General features: G+C 39.6%; 1 protein-coding gene across 1 annotated transcript in view; it reads left to right on the forward strand.

Annotated features, from left to right (window-relative positions):
- Window positions 1-520: 520 nt before the first annotated feature.
- ICOS (inducible T-cell co-stimulator) overlaps window positions 521-20,597 on the forward strand; it is a 35,793-nt gene continuing 15,716 nt past the window's right edge. Inside the window, exon 1 of the mRNA XM_006889154.1 lies at window positions 521-578. Within this exon, the coding sequence (XP_006889216.1) occupies window positions 521-578 (58 nt within the window). The remainder of the gene's footprint in view (window positions 579-20,597) is intronic.

Raw genomic sequence — 20,597 nt, forward strand, 5'->3', positions numbered from 1 at the left:
TGTTGTCTACTGATCTTTATTGTTGTGTACTGTGAAGTCAGAACTGACCCATAGCTGACCCTCCAGTGGGTTTTCAGAGGCAGTTAATTACCCAAGAAGAGACTACCCATCTTTCTGCTGCAGAGCAGTTGTGGATTCAAACCTTATACCTTTGTGTTGGCAGTGCAATTCCTTACCACTAAGCCACCATAATAAACTGCCCCATAAGGTTTCCAAGTCTGCAGTCATTCTGGAAGCACACAGCCACATCTTTCCCCCATGGAGTGGTTGATGGGTGTGAACCTTTCGGCTAGCAGCCACGCGCTTAATGGCTACACCACCAAGGCTCCTTGCACAAGTAGCGATGCCCCCATAGAGTTGTTGGTATCAATTAAGAGACGCCTTCTTGACCTGGTGGTGTGACACAAGATAAACCTCCACAGAAACCACTTCCTCTCCAGCAAACAGAAAACAGTCGAGAGCACAAATTCACCATCAGTGTGAAAGCAGAAGGTGGGGATTAAACCTGTGGCTAGCAAACATGAAGTCAGAGAGCTGGTATGCCTTCATCTTCTGCTTCCTAATTGAAGTTCTAACAGGTAAGTGCCTCCTGAATATTTCTTACTAAGTTACACTGGGTGTGAAGATTGGAAAAAGATAAAAGGCAGGAAAGTTAAGCACAAAATAAAACCCACTGTCATCCAATTAATTGATGCCAACTCCTAGTGGCACTACAGGAGAGTAGGACTGCCCTACAGGTTTCCAAGGGTGCCTTGGACACTGAAGGGAGGCTCAATATGAATTGGAATTGACCTGAAGGCAGTGAATTGAATCTTTGTGAAATCAGACTGCTGTATTGTTCTCCAAAAAGAGGGACACGTGGGTTTGAACTACTAATCTTTCAGTTAGCATTGAAATGTTTTAACTAATGCTCCACCAGGGCTGCCAGTATCAAAAGAAAGGTTTACTCTTTTAAACTAGGAACAACTGAAGAGGAGCCCAAGCACATGGTTTCGGGCACTGTGCCGTTCATATCACTGCCGACGGCATTGAGCTTGCATTACTCTCTCTGATACTGCATTTTAAGAGGGAAAAAAGGTGTTTCATCAGACCCTTCAACTTCTAAGCTACTTCTTTGGTGTTACCTGTCAGTGGATAAAGCAGAAGAGTGGCTTACTTTTCTCTCGGAAGATAAAAGGCAAAATTACCTCTGTCAACGGGATTAAATGAAACAATTCTGGCACTTGGGCTGGGAATTATTTTTTTTCTATGGGAGAAAAGAAAATGGGAGGCCCTTGGAAAGAAGGAGGTAGATTTCATCTGGATGTTTTGTTGTCTGTAATGTCCAGGCATTCACAGGATTTTCATTGGCATGAGGTATTAGCAGCCCTTAACCCTAAAAGATCAAGAAGTGGATGATAGAAAAACACTCTCCAATTCTGTGTTGTTAGGCTGTTATGCACCATCGACCATCGAGTCAGAACCAACTTACAGCTGACCCTCCTGTGGGTTTTCAGAGGCAGTACACTGCATGGGTGGACTTTGCCCATCTTTTTCCTGCAGAAAAGCTAGTGGATTCAAATTGCCTGCCTTTGGGTTGGTAGCGCAACTCCTTTGTTCAAAGATTGATTTTATGATGAGTCAAGGTGACTAGGCCACTCATAAGAGGATAAAGGAATGAGGAATTGGGGGTCTAAGGAGTCCTGGTAGCTAGCATAGTACATTATGTATAGCCCAGCAGTATGAATCCACTTGCTGATTTGCAGAAGGATGGATCGTGTCTTTCTGTAAAGAGGTGGAGCGGAAGCCCCATGGAGGGATACCATGAGTTCAGATTGACTTGAGGGTAGTAGGGGTTTTATTTTAGTTTGTGTAATAAGTCACAACAGCAACTCTAGGCTATTTGACTGACTTAATTGTTTATGCCTTTTATATGGCCCAAAGAAGTCTCTGAGCTGTATGAATGGCACGTGAATAGTGTCTTTGAATTGATATTCATCTATTCGCTCAATCATTCAGTCATGTAACCTTTCATGTATGCTGTCTTAGCTTTTGTTCTTTCAATGATGAGCAAAACCAGGTCAGCTCCTGCTCCCATGAAGCGAAGTGAAAGATAGAGAGATATTGAATAATACTATGAGTTAATGAGAATTACAGGCAGACTCAGTTCTGTAGGAGAATGTAACAAAGAACTGGAATAGACTGGGTGTGTGTGCGTGAGGAGGGAGTTCACCCAAAGCTTTCCTTGGAAGTGACACTCGAGTTGAGATTTGGTGAACAAGTAGCAGAAAATGGGAAGAATGGTGTGAGACTGGGGAAGATTGTGTGAGACTGTTCATTCCACGGGAAGAGTAAGTACAAAGGATCTATGTCAGAAGCGAATGATGTGAGGTCCAGGACCTGGGTGAGGTCCAGGACTCGGCAGAAGGCATATGTTCCTGACCACAGACAGGTGCAGGATAGGAGGAAGGCAAGAGGAGGCTGGAAAGTAAACAGGGGCCATACCATTCAGACTGTATGGGCCATGTTAAAATATTTGTTTTCTTCTAAGGACAGTGAGAAAAGTAATTGAAGGGTTTACTTTTATTGCTGAGAAGCATTCCATTATATGAAACCTGTGTATGCAGCTATGGTGAAAAGGAAAGCTTCATCCCAGGAGATTTCAATTAGTATTGGCATAAATTCTGTGAGATGATAGACCCAGCAGATGAATGCATCGTAATTCTAGAATACGATTGATCTTAGGCTTTAAATAAATGAAAGCTGTGTTCACTGTCATCACACAGAAGATGCCATGTGGCATGCCATTTTTCTTGACAGGCAGGAGACGCTACAAGGTGATAATAAATGTGGAATGATGACTATTATATTCAAAACACTTGCAAAATTGATTTAACCAGCAACTACCATTTCAAAAAACTAAAAAATACAAGAGACAGATTGAAGTAAGGAACTTGCAAATTCCTTTCTTTTCCATATTTTTAATCTTTCCAACTGGATAGTTTACCTCCTGATTAGTTGCTCATTCCACTAAGAGAAAGCGAGATGGATACCATCACCTCATTACTTTCAGTGAATGTTTAAAGAATCTCTGATGAAGACACCTCTTAACTAGTGCAGAATTAAGATTAAGCCTCAAAGTATCTGACACCAGCATCACATTCTTTACACAGCATAGGGAAGTAGCAGAGAGAAAATATAAATATCAAAGGAAAGAAAGTCTCATTAGTCTTACTATTTGGGCAATGAGCAAGAAGGTTAGAAATCATTGTAGTTTCCAGTTTTGTACTGATTTCAATGTGAAATGTAACAAAGTCTTGTTTTTGCAAATGATTGTAGAACGAGAGGCTCCTAATTGTAAAAGGATCTGGGCTGGAGGGAGGATGGAGCTCTGGTGGCTTAGTGGTAAGAATCTATGACTGCAATTCCAAAGGCACATGGTTCAAATTCACCGGCTGCTCCACAGGTGAAGGTTGGGCCATCTCCTGTGTGATTAACTGTGTGTGAAAAGCTGCAGTGTCAGCTATGGGTCAGTTTTGACTTGAAGGCAGAAAACAAAATAAAAAACTGCAATGAGAAGACTCTTTCCAGATGTTACATACAGTAGTATAGGGTCTGTGAGGGCTACTGGGTGAATTCTGGTTTTAGAAATGACTCTGGCAGCAGTGTGGAGAAGGTACTAGGGTGAGAAGGACTGGCATGAGACAGTGTATGTTTCACGTGCTACGTAAGGAAGCTGGGAGGGTCCTTCTCCTATCCACTTTTCATCTTCCTTAGTAACCCAGGTATTCTTGATCCTCAAATTCCCTCATTTAGGGAAAATAGCTCTTTGGTGTTGGCTGTACCTATTTCTCCCCAAAAGTTAGGAAATGAAATTGTGTTGCTGAGTTGATATTTGAGCCCTTACAGCCTCTCTAAGACTCTGCACAAATGCTCCCTGCCAGTCTTCATGCTAGTTAAGTGTCATTGGGTTGACTATGATTCACAGCGACCCTACGAACAACAGATCTAAACCCTGTCCTGTCCTGTGCCAGCCATCCTCATCATCCCTGACACACTTGAGCCTATTGCTGCAGTCACTGTGTCAGTCCATCTAGTTGAGGGTCTTCCTCTCTTTTGCTGACCCTTCACCTTTCCAAGCATAATGTTCCTTTCCAAGGGATACCCTCTCTTAGCAATATGCCCAAAGTATATGAGATGAAGCATTGCCATCTTTGCCTGCAAGTAGCCTTCTAGTTTTCTTTTCTTTAAGATATATCTGCTTGTTCTTTTGGATGTCCATGGGATATTCAGCTCTCTTCTCCAACACCACAACTTAAAAGCATTGATTCTTCTCCTGTCATTCTATTCATTGTCCAATTCTCAGATGCATAGTAGGTGACTGGAAAGTCTATGGCTTGAATCAAGTGCATGTTCGTGTTTAAACTGACATCATTGCTCTTCAGAACATTAGCGAGGTCGCTGACAGCAGACTTTCCCAGGGCTATATATGTCCAGATAACTTCAGTGCTAGTACCAAGGTGGTGATTGTGGATCCAAGCATGATGAAATTGTTGACAATTTCAGTCTTCTCTCCATCTGTCATGATGCTGACCCTCATGCTAGGGTTTTTAAAAATTTTTTTAAAAAATCCAAGTCTCCCAATCTTTTTCCTTTTGATACACAAAGTTCGTTTGCTCATATTTATTATGATAATCATATATTTAATTATATTCCTTCTTTATTTTTTCCTATATCTTCAGCTTTTGTGCTTTAGTTTTTGTAGAATGAGAAACTTGGTCCAACCTATGGGAGCTTCTTGTCACATCTTGCCTAGGTTCATTTATGGCTTCATTATATAATGACTTTATGACACAGGAGAAAGTCACTCCACCTTCCATTTTCTCATCTACAAATAGGGTTAATAGAAACTCTGACCTTAAAAACTTTTAAGTGGATCACATTACATGTAAAGCAGTTAACATAGTACCCAACACGTAACACTCATTACTTACAATTTGCTGATTTTGTGATTTTATTTTTAGTAAGTACCAGATGTTTAAATCATGACTAGACCCTATTGGGTTTTATAGGATTGGCTAGATATCATTCCGTTTGAGTCTGCCTTTGGAGAGATACCAGGTTTATCTGATAGATAAATACATAGGACTTGTTCTATTTTCTCACTCCTCTCCTAGGTTCATTACAAGAATATTTCCCAATCATGCTCAGTCTCCTTAATTTTCATTTAATTAATATTATTGATCTTCTACTTTGTTCCAGGACCTAGGCAACTATTGATGTGGTCCTTATCTTTGTGGGGATCTATGGTCAAAGAAATGAAATAGACAGGGAAATTACAAGGATCCAAACAAATTTAAATTGTAAATGTACTGTTTAAGCAAAAATATTATTGAGAGCACAGAAATAGGTTGCTCTGTCTTGGAGTCTCAGAGGAGCAAGAGGAGGTGGCATTTGAAAAGGTTCTTTAAGCATGAATGAGAGTCACAAGGTAGATGAGGTAGTAGAGGGATATTCTATTCTCTGGGTACAGAGGTAACAATGTGAAAGAATAGCCAAAAAGCTATAAAGTGACTTTGACATATGGCCTGAAAGATTTGGAAAGGATTTGTAATAATATGTCAAGTAATTTGGCTTTTATCCTATGAGCAATAGTAGTCTAATGGGAGACTTTGAAGCTAGAGAGTGAGATGTGTTTTTAGAAACACAATTATGAGAGTAATATGGAGAAGAGTGTTGAATATGCCATGGACTGCTAGGAGAACAAACAGGTTTGTCCTGAACAGGGTGAAGCCAGAATGTTCCTTGGAGTCAAGGATTCTGAAGCTTCATCTGACATACTTTGGGCATGTTGCAAGGAGGGACTAGTCCTTGGAGAGGGACAGTATGTTTGGCTGAGTGAAGGGGCAGTGCAGGAGAGGAAGACCCTCGATGAGATAGATCAATTCTGTGATTGGGGTGGTGGGAATGAGTGTGTTTGAGACAGCGAGGTTGGCACAGGATAGAGTGGTGTTTAGGGCTCTTGTACATAGGGTCACTGTGAGTCCCAAGTGACTCAATGGCACATAACAACAACAACAACAACAACAACAACAACAACAACAACAACAACAACATGGAGATAGCCTGGAATTGGAGAGACAGTGTTGAGAAGGTAATTTAAGAATCTGTTTTCACAGGTGAGAGAAGAAATTGCAACAATGTAGACCGGTAATGGCAAAAGAGAGAAGAGAGGAGAACAAACATGAGATAAGAGTCTGCTGGACTTGTTAACTGATTGAGAAGTGTGTCAGAAAAGGGAAGAATGACAAAGACTAAGAGTCTGAGTCACAGGCTAGTTATGTCCTTCAATAACAGGGCTTGGGTTTGAAGAGGGAACACTGACTTTAGCTTCAAATTGTCAACTTGATGTGTTATGTTAAGACTATCTAGATTCAAGTGTTGAAAGGATACTGGAAATAGAGACCTGGAGCCAAGGGGTGATGTGAGCTGGGGATAAGGATGAGGGTTACCTTGTGGAACAATGGTAGTTAGAACCATGTTGTAAATGAGGTTACCCAGCAAGTGCTCTGTCCCCTTCTTTGTTCACCTAATGAACTACACATGGACTTCTCTAGATGTAGATATAATTCTCTCTCCCTCCTTATTTTGTTGGAGCTCCCAGATTGATTCAGATTTGGAAGCAGGACCTGCCTATGGAAAGTTTTAAAACTTAAAGAAATGAAGATAGTTATAGAAAGGCTTAAATTCTTTGTTCATTTTTTGTTTATATATGTATCCTTCCCTCATGTGTACTCAGTATATATGGCAGACAAATCATTAAAGAAGTAAGACTCTATGAAGAAACATGTGGCATCAGAATGAGAGGAGACCAAAGAGGAATGCTCCCAGATGGGTGCTTTTGGGTGGTGAGAGCCAATGAGAACGCATGATTATGGAGGAATTTGGAATGAAGTGAAGGAGCTCATGGAGTTTGAACCATGCTCAGGTTCTTAAATTCAGTAGGGCCCTCAGGCTTGCGGCCCTTGGACCTGTTTTTAATTTCTTTTGTTCAAGCATTCTTCTAGGTCTCATAGTCCTGGTCTGTCTACTTGCTGTACAGAGGTAACTCATGGTTGCTGTGATGCTAAACACTGTGACACTGATGTGTCAAATGTAATAATGGTTACAGTGTTTGATGGAGCTCCCTGATTCAAACAAATTTGGAAGCAGGAGTGGCATCCACTTCTGAAATAGCTTGCCTTTGGAAACCCCATGAACCTGGAGAAAAGACAAAAGTTATACAATTGTTCAGGTCTTTCATTCATAGTGTCACTGTGAGTTACCTACGACTCAACAGCACTTAACAACAACAACAACAACAACTCCCTCCTTATGTAAGAAAGAGAATAAGGCTCCCTTGATGTCGCCTGATTTCTCTAGTAGTAAAATTTGAAATACATTGTAATTGGAATAACTAACAAAGTGACTTGCTTACAAAGTAATTATTACTCTGTAAATACTGTTACAGCGTTTTATCACACCTTTGGATTCTCCCCCTCCACTTTTTCCTGAAGAAAATTAGATTTAACTGGAAGAAAAGAAATCTTTCATTTTCCTTATATACACTTAGAGGATCAAGAGTTGTTTTGTACTCTTAAAAGAGTTTCTTAAACAGCAAAAATCACCCACACATTTAGAGTGTGTGTACATGCACACGCACATACACACATAATCACTTCTTTTATGTGTTTTGGCTCTGCTATAATTGTTAAGGTTTAGATTGCATCTGTAGCCACCTAGTGGTTAAGGAGTTGTGCTACCAACTCAAAGGTAGGCAGTTCAAATCTACCAGCTGATTCACAGAAGAATGCTATGTGATCGCCTGTGAGAACTACAGCCAATGACAAGGTCAGTGATGAGTCCTGATTTGACAGCAATGATTTGCTGGTTTTTCTGTATCTTCCCTCCTAAACCCCAATCACTCCTTAATAGGAAAGATTTATACACAAAACTCTGCTAATTGGGATCTCAGAAGTTAAAGTTTTTGAAAAGTAAAAGCCCATTTTTAATACAAATGTGTTAGAAAACACCTTAAAAAAAGAAAAACCTGAATTAGAATTACTTCATAAAAGATCAAATGTAACACCTACTGTACACATTGGCATTTTTAGAACTTTGCTTTTGTATCACAGTCACATACTGAGTTGAGCTTAAACCTATCATTTGTTTGATTACCAAAAATATGTTTAATAAGCACCATCAATAATTGCAAACTCAAGAGATCTTATCTTCCTATCACTTGGGACCTTTGTAGAGGTTTGTGGTTAGAAGGCTTGAGCTAAGGAGAATAAAATTATTTTTCTGTTCTGTTTTGCACCTCCTGCAGTGTGTCGGTTTTCTTAATGTTTTCTCCAAAAGATTTTTAGTGGGGCCCATAGAGAGTCCCAGCAGGCTGAGTGCTAGCAAGCCATCTTATACCAGAGAAAGGAGATAATATAGATATTAGAAGAATTAGCCTACATATCAGTGCTTCTGAACTGCAATCCATTCTCAGGTGAATGACTTTTTCTTCAAAGTTTTCCTTAGCAGCCTTCAAAAAGAAGTTGCAAATGCTATTCTCCTTTAGAAAAATTAAAAATCCATGTGATATGTATTTCCTATTTTTATCGTCCAAAATGCTACATCTATTGATAATAATACAGATGTCTTAAAAATTTATAGTTGGCAGTAGTTAATACTTTTGGGTATCTGAGAAAACACCCAATTAGATATGTGCTCAATATGATTACAGAGATAAAGTACCTGTCCTCTGTTGTTATTGAGGGTTGTTGACTCACACTGACACTCCCTTCCCCCCTCGTATGGCAGGTTACAACCTTCTCATAGGGTTCAGCTATCCTGGGGAGCCGCTGGGTGAATTTGAACAACCAGTCTGTCAGACAGCAGTCAAGTGTCATCAGGGAGCCTCGCTATTCTCTAAAGGACAGTCGCATGATGGAATACTATGCAGCACGCAGGAACAATGATTTTATAAATCACTAGCTAATTTAGGAGTTACTGGAGAATATTATGCTAAGTGAACTAACTCAGTCCCATAAGGACAAATACTGTATAAGGCCAGTACTGGAGAAATAGATAACTAGTAAAACATATATAAGGATCGGGGAGGGGCAGTAGGGTGAGGATGGGCAGGGGTGTAATCATAGGCCACACGGTTTTATAGGAGGAAGGGGTTTGGTTGGGGAGGTGGAGGGGATCTGGTGTGAGGGGCAATGTATACAAACTTTGTAGGTAAGCCAGTGTAAAATTAAAAAAAAAAAAAGAATTGCAAGAATTTTTTAAAAAGTCAGTTAAAAGCAAAAAAATATATGGTTAACTAAATAAAACCTATACTTTCTGATTTTAGGAGTCATCATCAGCATTTGATGAGTATTTGCTATGTGTATTTATCTATGTTGGCATCTATCACACGCAAAGAAATATAACCTAGTGTCAAATCTGAAGGCACGTGGTTCGAGGCCACTAGCTATTCTGCAGGAGAGGGATGGGCTATCTCCTCTCATGCAATTAACTGCCCCTGAAAATCCATGGTCTATTATAGGTCAGTTCTGACTCTACAGTACTCAACAACAACAAACATACCATTAGTAAGGAACTGTGCAGCAACTCCGAAGGTACATGGTTCAAATCTACTAATTGCTCTGTATGAGAAGGATGGGCAATCAATCTCCTCCCACATGACTTACAGCCTCTGAAAAACCACTGGAGGGTCAACTATGAGTTAGTTCCTACTCAAAAGCACTTATCAGCAACAACATGATCATGAAACACCTGGATATATCAGCAGGACCCCAGGATGCCTGTCTTGGCCATAAACTGATCAAAGATTTAGTAACTACAGATTGTGAGGAGATTCAAATAATCAACCTAATTTAAGCTTATCTGTCCTATTATAAACATACTCCATAGCTAAGAGAATAATCAATCACCAAAGTAAGTCCTTTTGGTGGTGGTTGTTGTTAGATACTGTTTAGTACAACTCACAAAGATCGTGTGATATGATAGGAGAGATCTGAAGCATATCCTATCCTATGTCATCCTCATAATCTTACACCTACTTGCACCATTGCTGCATGTTAATCAATCCATCTTACTGAGGGTCTTCCTCTCTTCTGATGACCCCCCCATCTTTCCAAGCATAATGTCCTTCTCTAAGGATAGCCTTTCCTAGCAACATGCCCAAAGTACGTGAGATGAAGTTTTGTTATCTTTGCATTCAAGGAACACTGTAGTGGTACCCTTTCTAAGATCGATCTATTTGTTCTTTTGGCAGTCCATGGGATATTCTATATTGTTCTTCAACACCACAGTTCAAAGGCATTACTTCTTCTGGCATAATTCTTCCTTACATTTGGTGATTAGCAAAATCACATTCAACAAATCTTGTTGAAGATTAGTTTAAAATGGCTGCAATAGCACATCTCTGGTAAACTGACAAAAATTCAAGCTGAATTTTGAAGAGGCCATGGCATGAGAGTTAGAATTGCTGATGTCAGATGGAACTTGGCTAAAAGCAGAGAAGACAAGAAAGATATTTACTTGTGCTTTATTGTTTATACAAAGGCATTTGACTGTGTGACTCATAATAAATTATATGGCTAACATTGAAAAGAATCGGATTACTGGACAATTCCTTGTTATCATGTAACAAGTGCATATAGACTAAGAAGCAACTGATTGTATACTTTCTCCATACGTATTTAATCAATTCACTAAGCAAATATTTCAAGAAGATGAACTATATGAAGGAGAGTGTGGCATCAGGATTGGAAGAAGATTTATCAACAACCTGCATTATAGAACCTTATACATGGTCAGTGATGAGTCCTGCAAATACATGCATAGAACCTTATACAAAGTGAAGAAAAATTGAAGCCCTTACTATAGAAGATTATAGACTACAGCCTTAAATATGGATTACATCTGAACATTGTTGTTGTTGTTAAGTGCCTTCGAGTCATAGGCAACTCATAGCGACCCTATGAATGAAAGTCCTGGACACCTCCTGTATAACTTTCATCCTTTCTCCAGGTTCATAGGATTTCCAGAGGAAAGCTATTAATGGAAGTGGATGCCACTCCTGCTTCCAAGCTTGTTTTAATCGGGGAGCTCCACCAAACACTGTCCACCATGGGTAACTACTCTTGCATTTAACTCATCAGTGTCACAATGTTTGGCTTCACGGCAACCACAAGTTACCTCTGTACAGCAAGTGGTCATACCAGGGTTACACGACCTAGAAGAAAGTTTCACCAAAAACAGTTAAAGGCAGACCTGAGGGCCACGGAGTAGAGTCACCCACCTTTGGCTTGGGAGCATGGCTTTCTGTCTGCTAGGCCAACTGCTCTCTCTCTTTTTGTCTCTCCCTCTCCCTCCCTCCTGCAGTTGGTGTGTTGTTGTTGTTAAGTGCCATTGAGTCTTAGGAAACTAACAGTGACCCTACGAATGAAAGTCCTGGAAACCTGTATAACTTTAGTACATTTGAACATTAGGAAAACAAAAATCCTCACCACTGGGACAATAGACAAAATCATGATAGATGGAGAAAAGCTTGACGCTCTTAACAATTTCATTTTATTTGAATCTGGTAAACACCCATGCATAGTAGCAGTCAAGAAACCAAGAGAAGTGTTACACTGGGAAAATTTGCTCTCAAGGACTGCTCCAAAATGCTAAAGAGCAAGGACATCAATTTAAAGATCAGGATGCTGTTTTAGTCCAAGAGAAGTTTTGTTTTCTGTTTGTTTGTTTGGTTTGTTCCCCCCACCCCCCAATTGCTTCCAATGCAACTGAGTTGGACAGTGAATAAGAATGATAGAAGAACAGATGCCTTTGAAATGTAATGTTGTAAAAGAATACCGAGTATCTCATGGGCTGACAAAACCACAAACAAATCGATCTTGAAGAGAGTGTAACTGGAGTGCTCTTTAGATGCAAGGATGGGGAAATTTGATCTCACTTTGGGCATATTTTCAGAGGGAACCAGTCCTTAGAGAGAGACATTATGATGGGTAGAGACGAGGATACGTGAAATAGAGGGATACCCTGCAGAGATGGACAGCATAATGACGACCACAGTGCACACAAGGTTCAGATCTGTTGTTCACAGGGTCACTATGAGTCATAGTAGAGTTGATTGTCCCTAACAACAGAGCAATAACAAATATTTTCTGGTAAAGAACATTTTCAAACCCACAAAACTATTTCTCATTAGAATCTAAGATTGAGTCGATGGCACACAATGATAGTCTCTACGCAAGGCATCTTGTGGGAATGACTGAATATCTGCATGTATTTGTTTATAGAAAAAAAAATCAGCATTGTGGAGGCAACCTGGGATCTGGTTCATCCTGTAACACAGGCAAAACACTCACTTCACTGGCCCTTGTTTGACTTAATAAATGTGAATGTAAACTATGAAATGAAGGGTTTAATTTGATTTAGTCTAAAAGCTTTTCTGGCTCTTATATTCTGTGCCCTATGCTTCATATTTCCTGATTTATAACTTCACAGATAACAAAACATCCATTCTTTATCCAGCCATGCAAGAAATAGTCATGAGACATCATGCCAGGTACTCTTGGAGGCAAAGGAGAGAAATAGATGAGTAAGATTAACAAGGTGTCTGATTTTTAAAGCTTATATTGGAGTTGTTGTTTTTTTTTTTTTTATTGTATCCTGTAGAGCAAGAACCGACCCATAGCTGACCCTCCAGCAGGGTTTTAGAGGGAGCTGATTGCATGGGAGGAGACTGCCCATCCTTCTCCATTGGAGCAGTTTACGGATTTGAACCACATGCCTTCAGGATTGCAGCACAACTTCTTGCCACTAGGCTACTAGAGCTTTCTGTTGTGTCTCAAGAAGTCTGAACCAACCCATAGCTGACCCTCTGGTGGATTTTCAGAGACAGTTAATTGCATGGGAGGAGACTGACTATCCTTTTCCCACGGAGCAGCTGGTGGATTCAAACCATGTGCCTTTGGAATTGCAGTGCAGCCTCTTGCTACTAGAGCACCAGAGCTCCCTTACATTGGGGTAAGCCACCAAAAAGTAAGCCAACAAGAGAGATAATTTTAGACAATCATAAGCACTTTAGCTCAGGGTAATATGATAGCATGACACTCTGAGGTTGTCCTTTGGACTAGGTAGACAGTGGTCTTTGAAGAAATGTCATAATTCTCAGATGATGAGAAAGAAGCAAACATATAAAGATCAGGGAGAATAATTTTACAGGCTCAAACTGCAAATGCAATGCCCTGGGAATAAGTTTTACATATGTGAGGACTAGAGACCAGCGTAGTGTGATTTCAGCATGGTGCATGATTGTAATGACAGTGTTGATGTTCATGGGTCATGCAGGTCTCGGGAAGTTAAGAGTGATTTTATGTTAGGTTTTATGTAAAATGAGATTGGCAGGCCTTGGTGGTTTTTAAAAGCAGAGAAAAGACACCATCTGATTCTATTTCTTAGAAGATCATTTTGGATGATCCATGGAAAATGAATTGTCAATAGGTAAGAGTTACAGCAGGAAGAGGATATCCTTGACCCATAGAGAGAAGGTGGTACTTAGGAAGTTTTAGTAGAGATGAAGGAGAAAGTTCTATTGGGCATAAAAAGAAGGTACAGAAATTTGACCTTTTTCCTAGATACTACCAATCATCCTTTAAGATTGAGACTCTCATGTCTTCTATCTCACTTCATAATTTTTCCTTGGTATTAGTAGCACTTCAATTTTTGTCCACACTTCATCACTCAAGAATGTGTGTGACCTTGCACACACAGTTAACTTTCATGGCTCTTAGCTATCTGTTCAATAAAGAGGCTGACATGCTATCTTGCATGTAAGTTCATCAGATTGAATTGCGTTTTATGCCGAGCAGAGGTTGATTTAGATTAAAGAAAACAGGAGTGTGTTCACCAAAGATGATTCTCAGGTGCCTATAAAAACATAAAGAAAAAACGCTCAAGAGCATTAACTATTGCTGTTGTTAGGTGCCACTGAATTGATTGTAATTCATTGCAACCCTATGAACAACAGATCTGAAACCCATCCTATCCTGTGCAAATCAAAACACCAATGAGATGTCATCTCATCCGCAACCATCGCAAAACTCAATAGGATGATGAATAACAAGAAAAAAAAATCTAGTAAGGTGGAGAGAGAAACTATCTTATAATACTGACAAGAACGTAAAATAATGCAAACAGTAGGGAAAATATTCTGGTACTTCCTTGAAAGAAGAAATACCACTTGATCCAGGAATCCCACATGTTGTTGTTGTTGTTAGGTGCCATCAAGTTGAGTACGACTCATAGCAACCCTACGAACAAAAGATCTGAACCCAGTCCTGTCCTGCACCATCCTCATACTTCCTGACTCACAAGAGCCTGTTGCAGCAGTCATTCAATCCACCTGGTTGAGGGTCTTCTTCTCCTTCACCAACCCTCCACCCTTCTCAGCATCATGTTTCTTTCCAAGGAATAGGACCGTCTAGCAATATGTCCAAAGTATGTGACGTGAAGCCTCATCATTCTTGCCTCCAAAGAGCACTCTGGCTGTAACCTCTCCAAGACATATCTGTTCATTCTCTTGGCCATCCATGGTTCTTCAGTGCTCTTCTCCAACACCACAGCTCAAAGGCACAAATTAATTTTTTCTCATCCTTATTCATTGTCCAGATGCATAGCTAGTAATCAGAAAGACAATGGTCTGAATCAGATGCACCTTAGTCCTGAAACTGACACCATTACTCCTCAATAATTTGGAAAGTTCCGTAACTGCAGATTTTCCCATTGCAATGTCTTGCCTTATTTCCTGACTGCTAGTACCAAGGGTGTTAATCTTGGATCCAAGCAAGATGAAACTTTTGACAATTTCCGTCTTTTCTTCTCTCCATTCATCATGACACTGCCTATTGGTCCAGTGGTAAGAATCTTTGTTTTCTTGGTATTGAGACATGATTCATACTGAAGGCTGCATTCCTTGATCTTCTGCAACAAGTGCTACAAGTCCTCCTCACTTTCAGCAAGTAAGGTTGTATCATTTGTATAACACAGGTTATTGATGAGTCTCTCTCAAATCCTGATTTCACATTCCTCTTCATACAGCCCTGACATCCTCCCCTCCCAATTCCAAACCACACAGTGTTCCCGTGCTACGTTCCCACAATAGCCTCCTGATCCAGGTATAGTTTCCTCATGAGCACAGTCAAGTGCTCTGGGATTCCCATTCTTCTCAATGTTAGCCACTTCTCATGATCCACATAATCAAACATCTTTGTATAGTTAATAAAGCACAAAAAGGCATTCTTCTGGAATTTCTTACTTTCAGCCAGGATAAATCTGACATCAGCAATGATATCCCTGGTGCCACGGCCTCTTCTAAATCTCACTTGAATTTCTGGCAGCTCCCTATCTATGTGATGTTCTAGCTGCTTTTGAATGATCTTCAGAAGTGTTTTGTTTGCATGTGATATCAATGGTATTATTAGATAATTTCCACATTCAGTTGGAGCACCCTTCTTGGGAACGGGAACAAATACGGATGTCTCCCAATCCGTTGGCCAGACATCCATCCTCCAAATTTCCTGGCATAGACTGGTGAGTGCATCCAAGCCTGCCTCTGTTAATTGAAACAAGTCAGTTAGTATCTCATTGATTTTTTTGTCAATGCCTTCAATGCAGCTTCTACTTCCTCCTTCATTACCATTGGCTCCTGTTCATATGGTACTTCCTGAAATATGTCAGTATCAATCAATTCTTTCTGGTACAACGACCCTGTGTATTCTCTCCATCTTCTTTTGATGTTTTCTGAGTAATTCAATATATTGTCCACAGCATCTTTTAATTTTGTGATATGAGGCTTAAATTTGTTTTTCAGTTCTTTCAGCTTGACAAATAGAGAACAAGTTCTTCCCTATTTATTCTCCATTCCAGCTCTTTGTACATTCCATTTTAATACTTTGCTTTGTCCTCCAGAGCTGTCCTTTGAAATAATCTGTTAAGTTCTTTTACTTCAATATATTTTCCTTTAGATTTGACTTGTCGATGCTCCAGTGCAATCTTTAGAGTCTCTTCTGACATCTACATTGGTTTTACTTTTACCTATGTTTTTATAATGATCTTTTGCTTTCTTGATCGATGATATCCTTGATATATCATCTCCCAACATATCTGGTCTTCTAACAGTGGTGTTCAATGCCTCAAACCTATTCTTAAGATGATCATGAAATTCTGATGGAATTGATTCAAGATCATATCTTGGTTCCTGGGGACTTCTTTTAATTTTTTAAGGCCTCAGTTTGGACTTGCATATTAGTAATTGATGATCTATCTATCTGACCCACAGTCTGCTCCTGGCCTACTTTTGACTGCTAATATTGAGCTTCTCCAATGATGTCTTCCACAAATGTAGTCAATCTGATTTCTACGCAGCCCATCAGGTATAATTCACATATAAAGTCATCTTTTGTATCATCTAGAAAAAAGTATTTGCAATGAACAAATCACTTCTATCTCCATGCCCATATTTTCCAACTTCTGTTCCTTTTTCACTGTTTTCTACTTTTGCATTCTAGTCACCAATTACCATTAAAGCATCTTGATTGCATATTTGGTCAATTTCAGACTGCATAATTTGGTAAAAAGTCTCAATTTCTTCCTCTTTGGCACTAGATGAAGGAGCATATATTGGAATAATAGTTGTGTTAATGGATTTTCCTTGTATGAATATGGATATTGTTCTATCACTCACATTGTATTTCAGGATACACCTTGAAATTGAATTTTTGACTATGAACGCAACACTGTTCTTCACCTGTTTTTCATTCCCTGAGCATAGTATACCATACGATTCAAAGTGGCCATATCCGGTCCACTGCATCTCACTAATGCCTAATATGTCAATATTCATGTGTTCCATTTAATTCCACTACGAGGTAGATATCCAAAAGAAAAAAAGAATTGCAACCCGAATACATGCATATTCATGCTTATTGCAGCATTACTTATAATAGCAATGATATGGAAACAAATCAATTACCCATTAATGGGTGAATGTTAATAGGAACTATGACTATATCATCAAGAAATATGGGCTGCAATACAAACTGACTTATTTGCACCATATTTATTGTAGCACTGTTTGTAATAGCAAAGGGTTTTAAACAAGCCAGGTGCGTATCTGTGGATGACCGGGTAAAGAAACCGTGGTACATTCACATAGTGGAATACTATGTACCACCTAAAAATGATCAACAGATTGTGAACTATGACAAAAAAATGATAAAATAGAATAAATTATGTTAAGGAACATAAAAGTGTGTTACAATAGGACAATTATGGCAAAAGGCCACTAATGAACCAAAGAGGTTTGACAGGCATGAGAAGTGGAGGAACGGGGGCCAGAGAGAGATAGACACAGAGAGAGAGAGAAACACACACACACACACACACATACAAACTCCTATTGTATATGATGACTATTATAAAAACTAGGGAAAGGTTTACACATAGATAGAAATAATTTTGAATGGCTACCAGAGATGGGAAGTGAGAGAAAGGGGAGTATAAACTAATAAACAGAGAATATAAAGTAGACACTTAATAAGCTGGGTAGAAGTGAATGTAATTTGTGAGGATAGGTGGCAGGTGGTTAATCATGGGGTCGCAGAATTTTATGGTTGGAGGGAGGGGTGGTGGTGAAGGAAATGGAAAAGATCTGGTGTGAAAAACAATGTATACAAACTTTTTAGATAAACCAATATATAAAAACCAAAGTAAATGTAATTTTCAATAAGGACTTCATCAGAAATTATAATTGATTAATTGTAATAATAATTATAATCAATGTTATAAAGTATATAATTGAATGAAAAACCACTACTGTTTACCAATTTTTATTTAAATCATAATAAAAGAGGAGGGGGAAGCCATGATTGTGAAGTAGCTGTGTTTACAAGACACTTGAAATATGGGAAGGCAGAATTTATTGGATACGGAGATGGTCTGATAGGGACAATGAGTAGCAAAACACAGATAGTGTTAGAGAAGATATTTCTGAAGGGATTTTTATATTAAGCAGTGATGTGTGAGGGAAGTGTGAATAAGAGGTTGGGAAGGAAAGTAAGAAGATATTGGTGATGGGAACACATTTTAACAATTGATTTGACAGATAAACTGATCAAACAGATTTGACAATCTATCAGTGAAAGTATTTGCTATAAAAATGGATCATATCTAACCAGTCCTCCAGGCAGAATCTTATTAAATTTGGAGATAGGATCATTTAAGGAGGGCAGTGCAAAGATGGCTTCTGGAGTGAAAAGAAAGAAATATTTTCAAATTTTTCTGCTTTATTCATGAAATGATTTAATTGTAGTTATGAGGGATGAGCTTCTTTTTGTATGATTTTTCAAATGTCACTAAAGGCTAAGAGAAATGCCACTGTATGTTTGAGCCTATCTGTTCAATAGGTACCAAAGTAATTATGAAGTGTTGGTCAAATGCCAGGCCTCATTCCTTTAGCTAAAAGCATTCAAACTGGAGACTTAGAGTTTTACAAATGGCAAGCTTCACCGCTAGACAGGTGGAAACCGAAAACAGGCCTCTTTCCTTAATGCATTTAATAGTAAATGATAATCAACACAGTTCTTAAGGAATTCTGGCGATGTCATGGTTAAAGATCTCAGTTAATAACTGTAAGGTCAATCATTAGAACCCACCACACACTCTGAGGAAGAAATCTGCCATCTGCTCAATTCCAACTCATAGCAAGTCTGTAGGCTATAGTAGAATTGCCCACAAGTTTCTAAGACGGTAAATGCCTATGTAAATGGACTGCATCATGGTTCTCCCCCCTGAGGGGCAGATGAGTTCAAACCACTGACTTTATGGTTAGAAGTATAAAGACTAAGGTGCGCCTGACCCAGGCCATGGCCTTCACAATTACTTGCTATGCATCAGAGAGCTGGACAGAGAGCTGACTAAGGATGACAGAGGAAGAATTGATGTCTTTTATTTGGGGTGCTCGAGAAGAGTCTTGAATATACCATAGACTGCCAACAAAACTAACAGGTCTTTCCTGGAGAGGGTGAAATAAGCTGCCCTTGGAGACAAGGATTTCGAGACTCTGCCTCACATCCTTTAGGCATGTAGCCAGAAGGGTCCAGTCTTTGGAGATGAATATCATGTTTGGAAGGGTCAAGAGATAGCGCAGGAAAGGAAGACTGCAGATAAGATGGATTGACACAGTGACTGGGGTAACTGAGGGTAGGTGTGTCAGAGATAGTGAGATTGGCTCTGTATAGGGCAGGGCTCAGAGCTATTGTGCATAGGGTTGCTATGAGTGGTAGTCGACTTGATGGTACATAACCACAACAAGTTGAATTCTTTAACTATTGTGTCATCATCTGGCAATTTGCTTAAAGCCTAGAAACCCCTAGGGACCAGTTCTATTTTGTCCAATGGGGCCATTAACAGCAATATAGTTATTATGTTAAAAAAATAATGTAGCAAATACTTAAGACTGCCCCATGGAAATGATAGTTTGGAATATCCAGATGTCAATGACACACAAACTTGTCCTTGTCATTCAAGAAAAGCTGAGCACACAGCCTTCCTAGTCCCCATATATACTTTACTGGGCAAGCAAGAGGCTGCCTGCCATTCATTTTCATCTTTCATGACTCCTTGGTATAGTCCTGTAAGATAGCAGCAGAGAGGATTATGGGAGCAAGACTTCCCCTCTAAGTGGCTCATGTGACAGGCAAGTGTTAGCCTTCTTGGTAGTTTGGAGTCTTGTCCTAATATGTCTTCTAAATCTATGGAATGGAAAGAACTTGAAGACCTTTAGATTTCGCTTGCTTTTTTCAAAGATGAGGAGGCTTAGGGTCAGAAGAATACTGTAGTCACAGAGCCGTGCTGTGGCAGAGACTGAATTTACCTCTGGTTTCCTAGGGAACCACCACATTGCATTTTCACCTCACTGCACTGTCTACCATTCCAGTCTATCTAGCACTGAGTGATAAGTCACAGCGTGGCACGAGAGGAGAAAATGTTGCTGACAAAATCATCTTCAGAAACAGAAGATAGTGCATCTACATCTCTGTGTGCACACTATGGCCACAGACACTTTTGCTCTAGGATCTCTTTGTGGTTTACTTGCTGTCATGTCACTCTGACCTCTGAAAATTTTCTAAAGGAACTGAGAACCAGCTTCTTGAATGTATCTACAGCAAAGGCCAGAGAGACACATAAGTATTAAAACACACACACACACACACACACACACACACACACACACACACACACACACATCGAATTGGTTCTAACCTTCCATCCATTGCCGAGGCTATAAATCTTTATGGATGGAGAATGGCCATCTTTCTTCCCTGAGAACAGCTGATAGATTTGAACTGATGACCTGCCTGTAAGGAGCCTGCTATGCTATATATCACACTACCAGGACTCCTTAAAACAATAGGGTTTTTTAAAGGGTGTCGGGTTTTCTTGCTGTTCTTTTTCAATTTGCTGGAGATATTGGGTTAGAGAGTCAATAGTCTGTTTTTCCTGTCTTT

Source organism: Elephantulus edwardii, unplaced genomic scaffold, assembly GCF_000299155.1.
Source record: "Elephantulus edwardii isolate Elephantulus edwardi_28Jun2011 unplaced genomic scaffold, EleEdw1.0 scaffold00075, whole genome shotgun sequence".
Classification (NCBI taxonomy): domain Eukaryota; kingdom Metazoa; phylum Chordata; class Mammalia; order Macroscelidea; family Macroscelididae; genus Elephantulus; species Elephantulus edwardii.